The sequence below is a fragment of the Cibotium barometz genome, chromosome 53 (assembly GCF_041138505.1).
Source record: "Cibotium barometz isolate CiBa-2024 chromosome 53, ASM4113850v1, whole genome shotgun sequence".
Taxonomy (NCBI): domain Eukaryota; kingdom Viridiplantae; phylum Streptophyta; class Polypodiopsida; order Cyatheales; family Cibotiaceae; genus Cibotium; species Cibotium barometz.
The window spans coordinates 13,496,607-13,505,372 of record NC_141098.1 but is presented as its reverse complement, the minus strand read 5'-3'; the positions used below and the strand labels follow the sequence as shown (position 1 = coordinate 13,505,372).

At 38.8% G+C, this 8,766-nt stretch overlaps 1 protein-coding gene across 1 annotated transcript; it reads left to right on the top strand.

Moving 5' to 3' along the window:
- Positions 1-7,107: 7,107 nt before the first annotated feature.
- LOC147608316 (copper transporter 5-like) lies at positions 7,108-8,212 on the top strand. Its single transcript, XM_086789388.1, has one exon. It carries the CDS (start codon positions 7,579-7,581, stop codon positions 8,080-8,082), a length of 504 nt encoding a protein of 167 aa, XP_086645514.1. The 5' UTR covers positions 7,108-7,578; the 3' UTR covers positions 8,083-8,212.
- The last annotated feature ends 554 nt before the right edge of the window (positions 8,213-8,766 follow it).

Sequence of the window (8,766 nt, the reverse complement as noted above, 5' to 3'; positions counted from 1 at the left end):
TCAAACTTCAATAGCATTTAAAAAAAAACCATACCAATTAAACTTCTCAAGCTTGAGAGGGGTTGAGAAGAGAGAAACATTGAGAATTTATAGAAAGATGAATATTCACTAATTACCTTACAACTTGCTTGATTCTTTGTTCACGGTAGAGGCCCCCAACCAATCAATTGGTTAAGTATGTTGATGGAGCCACTAATGGGGATTGAAGAAAGAGGGAAGCTCCAAAAACTAGTGAATTATTAAATGAATTCACAATTCTTGGCTTAGGTGGAGTAGAGTAACGATGCATAAACACTATATATTTTTCAACAAGGGTGAGGCTTCTATTTATAGGAAAAATTGAGCTCCTAACCAAACAAACTGATTCTAGAATTTTCTAAATCAGTTTGGTCAATATTTGACCATTTTTAGGTCAGTTAAGCTAACTTTTTGGAACTAGACTTGAATGAGGAGAGAGGAGAGATGAAATATCTCAATTTTTATGAGTTTAAAACTCATTCAAGCATGTGAAATATGCACCTCCTTTAAAGAACTCCCCTTCCTTACATATGTCATATTTTTAATATTGCTCATAGTTTTTTACTAATAAACCTTGTACATTTTCAACTCTTCATCTTATGTGAAATATGCACCTCCTTTAAAGAACTCCCCTTCCTTACATATGTCATACTTTTAATATTGCTCATAATTTTTTATTAATAAACCTTGTACATTTTCAACTCTTCATCTTATGTGAAATATGCACCTCCTTTAAAGAACTCCTCTTCCTTACATATGTCATACTTTTAATATTGCTCATAATTTTTTACTAATAAACCTTGTACATTTTCAACTCTTCATCTTATGTGAAATATGCACCTCCTTTAAAGAACTCCTCTCCTTACATATGTCATAATGGAATCATTTTAATATTGCTCATAGTTTTTTTACTAATAAACCTTGTACATTTTCAACTCTTCATCTTATGTGAAATATGCACCTCCTTTAAAGAATTCCCCTTCCTTACATATGTTATATTTTTAATATTGCTCATAGTTTTTTACTAATAATCCTTGTACATTTTCAACTCTTCATCTTATGTGAAATATGCACCTCCTTTAAAGAATTCCCCTTCCTTACATATGTCATATTTTTAATATTGCTCATAGTTTTTTTACTAATAAACCTTGTACATTTTCAACTCTTCACCTCATGTGAGCATTTACTCATTTTTGGGTATTTTCTTTTTACAAGTTGGATTTATCTCCTCCCTACACATGGATTGATGCTATTGGTCCATAGGAACCTTAATTGGACCATAGTCTAAAGATTTCTGAAAATCTAGACCCTTAGGCTAAGGTTCTTTATAGCTATTTTCAATTAATTCCAATTGCACATTGGAAAATTCTTTTTGAATTTCTGTTTCAGGGGAACTCATCTGAATTAGAAGAGATATTTTTCTACCCAAAAATATTCAAAATCTGAATATTCTCTCTCTAGAATATTTTTCTCTCTCTAGGCTAAAACAGATAGAAACAAGGTCTTTATATTTCTGAAGAGGGATTGATTATAGGGAAAGATACTAGACATCAAAAAAGGGGGTGGGGAGGAATCTTACATGTACAATCACACTTGAACATCCAGCACATCTTCTATTTTCATGCACTATGTACAATCACACTTCCAACATATTTTCTGGTCACTTTCCCCATGTTTTCTTGTCTTGCTGTGGTCCTTCATTAATTTCTTCCAACATTACTGCATTCAATTAAGCAGGGGGCTAATTCTGTTGATTCTGAGTCCCTTCCTGCCTTTCATTGTACTTGACAATTGGAATTCCCCTTTCATTCTGTGCTTACACCAAAGCTCACAGCTTGGACCCTGCTTATGACCTGGCAAGCCACAATAATTACAGTTCGTATTTCTATTTTGATTGTTGTTGTTATTGAAATTCCTCTGTTGGCCTCCCCACTGAGGATTTTGATTACCTCGTTGAGGGTTTTGATTATTCTGAGTCATAGGTTGATATACTGATTTGGGTTTTGATTTCTCCTTGGAGGCCCAGCAACCCTCCTATTCTACTCAACTCCAACCTGATTGGCTTGAGGAGTTGCTTGCTAGTTCATCTGAACAATGTGGGGTGGACCTCTCCCCCTATACTGTGGATTATACCAACAATTGGCTGACATATGACCTAGTTTTTGGAAAATCTCACAATATGGCCTGGATGTCTCACCCAGTGGTGCCATTCCCACCAGGACTTTAATATTGTCAAGAATCTTCTTCTCCAAATCATCCTCATTAACTCTTGATTTTCTTGTTGTCTTTCTTCTTGATTTCTTGCTTCCTCTTGTTCTTCTTTGTTTACTTTTTCTTCTCACTCCAATCCTCATTATCTGATTTGTCATAGTTATCGTCCTCATCCTCTGAATCATTGTTTTCCTCATCTGAATCTTCCTCATCCTCTCCATCAGAGTCTTTTGACTGCTTCTTCCTCTTGGAAGGCAGTCCTACTCTCCTTTCTACCCTGAGTGCTGTATTCACCAGGTCATTAAAGTCATTTGCATTATGAATGTTTCTGCTCCACACATAGAACTTTGAAGTCTTGTTCTTAGGCCCTTGCAAAAATAGTCTCCTAGCTGTTCAGGAGTTGGCCTCTGATTTACCAACAACCTGTTGTACAAATTTTTAAATTTTTGGGTGTAATCCTCCACCCCTATCTTTCCCTAAGCTTCTTGAGGATATCTTCAGGGGTTTTCTCCTTCCTGAACCTCACAAGAAAGGCTTCTTTGAGAGCATCATAGTTTGGGAAATGCTGTAATCCATATTGAGTAAACCATCCCACTACATGACCTTCCAGTGTAGCAACAAAGTGTTCCTTCTTCACTTCATCTGGGTACATCCCAAAACCATTAGCCTGCCATTTGGTTTCAAACAAACCAACTTGGTTATCAGCATTAGCTTTCTTTGAGCTGCTGAATTTGGATGGGCCAACCTTGGGGTTTGTTGGGGCGGTGCGCAGCACAGGGCACCAGGAGGTGGAGGATTTGCTTGCATCATTGGTGGTGTTCTTCTTCTTTTGGGAGGTAACTGTGGTAATGGATTGAAATCCAAAGATCTCTTTGCCCTTAGCAATTGAACACTAAGTGCTCTTGTGCCAAGAAGCCTTGCCACTCCCTTAGTAATTTGAGCATTTGATGATGCTATTTCCTCATCTCCTGCAGATTTAGGGGAAATGACGTCCTCATCCAAGTCCTCCGTTAACTGGTGAATTAGGTGGATTAATTCCTTCATTTGGATCCTCTGCCATAGATGATAATCTTTCACCCAACCTAATTCGGAACCACGTGCCATACCCATGAACAGGTCTTCTGAAAAGTTTTTCCTCCTTACTCATCTACATTTGCACCCGCAATATCGACACTTGTGATGAAAGTGATGGTAATAATAGTTCTCTAAAAACCTTTGGGCCTTACTTGGACCATTCACTATTCCAAAGGGAAGAAAGTTTTTCCTTCGTGTTTTCCAAACGATTGCCCGTATACGCCGAATCACATCCATTGTCAAATGAGGAAACTGCTCCCTTAGAAATACCTCTGCATAGGCTGTATATTCCTCTTCCTCGGTAACCCATTCTTGGAGCCATGCATCCATTTCGTCAGCCTTTCCCCCAGAATTTCTATAGCCCTATCTCCTTCCCATAGAGAAAGCTACTAGGCATGCAAAACAGCAGGATCACCAAAAGTGTTAAGGCTAAACAAAGCCCCAAACAAATACTACACACAGAAAATGAAATTATAGAGAATTGGATTTAAACACTCCTCACACATCATCATCATCATTTCAGGTCACAGGGATAAGAAACAGACTATCTATCTCCATCACAGAACACAAAATCCAACATTACAGCATTACATTATATTAGGAAAACAGACTCTTGAAAGATCACGTAAACCTAAAGAACAGCAAAAAGACAAGTGTAGAGACGCTCTGAATTCGGTTTCTAATTGCGCATAATGCATGATTTAAGATGGTTACATCTATATATAAGTTCCAAATGATGTCGCCTCTGAAATCTCAGGTAAAAGAGTAAGGTTCAAAGGGAACGATGTAAAACTCCAGGTTTTATAGTCTTAATGTCCAACTAATGTACATTCCACCCATGATGTGCTGCCAAAGCAATGAGACACCTAATGGTAGTCATACGAGATGTGGGTTCAAAGGTCTCATCATAATCAATGCCCTTTTGCTAGGCATACCCCTTTGCAACAAGTCTAGCCTTGTAGTGATCAATGCTACCATCTGCTTTGCATTTTAACTTGTAAACCCACTTAGTACCAATGGCCTTCTTGCCACCATGAGGTAGATCTGTCAAATACCAGGTGTCATTCTTGAGTATGGAGCTAGCTATCACACAACTTGTAAAATGTTAGCAACATATCACCCATAATCTCACCAACCCAGCCAGTGGCATAAGTATATCACCTAGGCGGGTCATCAATATCCACAACACTAGTTGAGATCGATATCTCAACTCGACTATCTAGGCATTTTAGTTTTATTTTAAAGAATAAAAGGAACATATTTTAGTTATAACTTGTAATCTCTTTGTTTTTTACTATCTTTAGTAGTAAATCTTGAGTACTTTCAAGTATCATCTTTATTTTTATTGGTTAAGAAAAACCTTCTCTTTTAGCATTAGTCTGTGTGCCTACCAAGTGCTTGCTTAACCTTCAATGCCATGAGCACTGGGCAATGGGTCATGCAAATGTGCTAAATGGAGCCATGATATTGTAACATTAGTGACCATTCATGCTTACATCCTTTAAGTCATTCGTGCTAATTATTCTGATTCAATAATTTAATGTTGATCAAAAAATAATATATATTAATAACCTTGATTTCAAAATTTATCAATGGCAAGAAAAAAACAATTCTCCTAATAATGAATTTCCATCGAACATTTTACACATTGCTTTGCCTTTTCCATCTTGCTTATTAAAGTCTATTCTTGCCCATGCCTAATTACACAGACCTCTAACATATTGAAAATCGAGATAGTTACTGTTTTAATGATTCTCTTTTGAAAATAGCTTTGCTTAATATTCATGAGTATATAAAGGCTTCAAGCCTCTATAATATGGTCTTAAAGCTTCAACGCTCAAGCTAGGTTGCTGTCATTGACTTGCAAGTTTCATATTTAGAGCTCAACAATTTGGCTTATACTCAAAGCTCCAACAAAGCATCAAGAATCATATTTTATAATCTTAAGGTATTCTTGGGTCTTGTAGTTTTTTTTTCCAACTAACACATTTTTAGTTAGTAAACTAGACTATTCTATGTGGGGAGTGATGGCATTGTAAGTCTACATGATCGGTTATATATTGGCATGTGGGGATATGTTTAATGAGATATCTACAATACTACCAATATAGGTTGCCCATTATCTCCACCATTTTTAGTCTAGACATTGATGAGATTTTGGATTTCATCGATAGGCTTGGGGGTTAAGGATTATGGCTTGCATGGTGGTGACACACATCATAATGTATACAAATGACATTGTCCTTATATCAGGCTCAACCGAGGGATTGTGCCATCTTATGAATCTTATGGATCTTATAGATGTACTTCAAACATTTTGTGAGAAGATGGACCTAATAGTAATCTTGGAAAGACCAAGATTATGCTTCTTAACACCTTGCATTAGGCTATAGCTATATATGCTTCTTTATACAGAGCTAAGGTAAACAAGTTAGTCCCCTCTTATGTAAACATAGGTTTTATATTTACTTGTGAAATGTGACCACCAGCAAGGTGATATGCAACCTTATTAGATTGCTTGAAGGGACACTAGCTATAATATACATAGCTTCCTTTTGGGAGCGGGCTTGATTTTTTCAAGTGCCCATTCACTACAACATGGAATTTACACACAGTACTACCTTTGCAAAGTCAATGCATGATAACAAAGGGTAATAGCTTTAATGTAACTAATTAAAAAAGGGCATTATTATTTGTGTGAGAATCTAATTTATGGATTACCCAAGCCTAGTCTTGGAGAAAGCATTTGATTGGTTAAAAAGTGCCTATCTACTTTGTTTTAACCAACCTTCCCTATGAAATGGGCAAGGGCATGAGAGTGGAAATTTTTGGGTAAGGAGAAGTGTATAAACATTTAAAGACCATGGGGTCAATCTCCTTATTTCTAGTTTGGGCTCTACTCCCTTATGCTAATGTGGCATCATTCAAGTTTTAATGCAAAACACAAATTAATTATCCCACGGCCCTAGACCATGACGTGAGAAATGGATAGTTTTTGTTGCCGATCACACCTTTCTTTGGAAAGTGGACAAGCAACGAGCATCATGGTCAGGCAATGCAAAAAATCAACTATTGGAAATAAAATTTTGAGGTGTGCTATGAAAGGAGATTGAAAAAGGGGCTACGACCATGACATTACAAAGTAGGTCAATTAAAGTCTTACCTCTACATGAAAGCTCATGTCCACCAAATTGCCACCATTTTCTTCCTACTTAAGGAAGAGTACCATTTGCTTCCTACTTAATACCAAAGCCTCCTTGGCCACATTTTGTTTATTGGTCGAGAGAAACAAAAAAGAAGAAGCAATTGTAGCAAGCAACCTTCGATTGTCCAAGGATGGCAATAGCACCATGTGGCTATGCAAAATCTCCTCAATAGTGCCTTTAAGGCATTGAATCCTCTTAGAATGCTTTGAAAACATCTTCAAACATCATCTTAAGTGTCAATTCCTTTCAAAAGAGAGTACCCTTGCTAATATGGGACCAAAATTCTCTTTTACATTAATTAATTAGTTAGAGAAGAGGAAATTGATGGGACCTTGGTGGGATGACCTTAGGGCAAAGGATTTTAAAAAAAATGTGGAGATGCCGCGTGGGGAGGGTTAGAGGGCGATCTCTTTTCTATTCTCTTCTCTTCTCTTTTCAATCGAGTCTCTCTTCTCTTTTTCGTCAGTTCCACTCGTGCGGCTTCTCTCTTTGGCGCGACTCCTGAGCGGAGGTGCTGAGCCCGACTGTTGGGCGGAGCTGCTGAGCTGGGCGGAGGTGTTGGGGGAAGGTGCTGAGCCCGCCGACTGTTGGGCGGAGGTGCTGAGCCAGCCACGCTAAGGTCCAAACCTTAGTTTGAACCTTAGCATGTGGGCACTAATTAATATATATGTCACTTAGCCTGAAATATAAATGGGTGGAAAAAGTAATTAATATATGACACTAACAAGAGAGTACTCTTGTTAATAGGTTAATACTTAAAAAAGTGCCTTGGTAATGTCTCCACGAGAAGGGTCTCAGCGATGCCGGCAGCTTGGAACTTGCCCCTCAGACACATGTTCGCAATGACCTATAAACTGCATCAGCATTGTTTATCGCCTTCTTCTGGCGTGTAGTACCGTGCCAGTATTCTCTTCATCGTCTCCTGTTTCTCTGCAAAGCGTCAAGATCTCTCTCTCTAATTCCTCTAACAGAGAGCGACTGTGTGTGTGTGTGAGAGAGAGAGAGAGAGGGGTGTGTGTGTGTGTGTGTGTGAGAGAGAGAGAGAGAGAGAGAGAGAGTTTCTTTAATTATGGCGTTTGTGACGAACGGTATGGCGATGACCCCTCCGGCTGATGGGTCGATGAACTATCCGGCGATGCCGACAAACGACTCTGTGTCCATGCCTTCGACGCACAACTATTTCTTCTTTGATTACAAGGTTCAGCTTCTCTTCTCGGAGTGGTCAAGCCAAAGCCCAGGAGCCTACATACTAACCATAGCCGCCGTCTTCCTCCTCTCTCTCTTCCACGAATGGTTTGCAGAGTTGAAGAGAAGGGTGGCGCTGCTGGCCGATTCGCCACCCCCCTTTGAACTAGAGGCCGGAAAGGCCACCGTCGTCATGGGCTGTGTCGGATCCTTACTGCAAAAGAGAGTGGCCCGTGTCGTGCTCATGACTACCGTCCATGTCCTCAGTGCTGCATCTGGCTACTTGCTTATGCTTGCTGTGATGTCCTACAACGTGGGTATCTTCCTTGGCATCTTGGCCGGCTTAGCCTTTGGTTTCATCCTCTTCCGAGTTCAACACATGGTTTGATTCGACATGATGTGCCTAACCAATGGACTCATCAGTGACTATATATAATCTCATTTTTCATGTAAATTATATTCATTGGTAGAATTCTTTCATGGTATGTAAGCTCATTTTCATAATACATAAGCTCATTCATGGTGTCACTTACTTGGTAATAAACATATTACAAACCATGAAACCTTGTAAAGCTCGGATTACATCCCATAGCCAGGCTATGCTACAAAGGCTTGCTGTAGTAACTTGGTGGAACGTCTATGTCAACTAGTTTCACCAACATGTGCCTCTAATGTTGATTGTTGAGTTGTATTTCTAGATCCACTCTTTCATACTACTGAAAGGATCATGCCCATCAAATATACACTTTTGTGGAGAGAAGGTTGTTTTAGGAATTTCATATTGACTTTTAAGAGAATACCATTCTCTTAAAGTATGAAGCTTTAGGAAAATATTGATCTTTCCAAATTTTTAATGTGGAGTTGTGAGATCCATGCTCTCTCTGCGCATTGAACTTTGGAGTGCTGGTAGCGGAAGTAGCAACCTCACACGTAGGGTAGAGTTTCCCACTTGGGGCCTCGCCCATGAATGTCTGGACAAGAGACTAATGCCTAGGTTTGTCCAAAACCGAACCCGGAAAAAACTTCCCTCATCCAAAAAGCATAGACGATTCCTCTAGGAAAATCTTCTAAC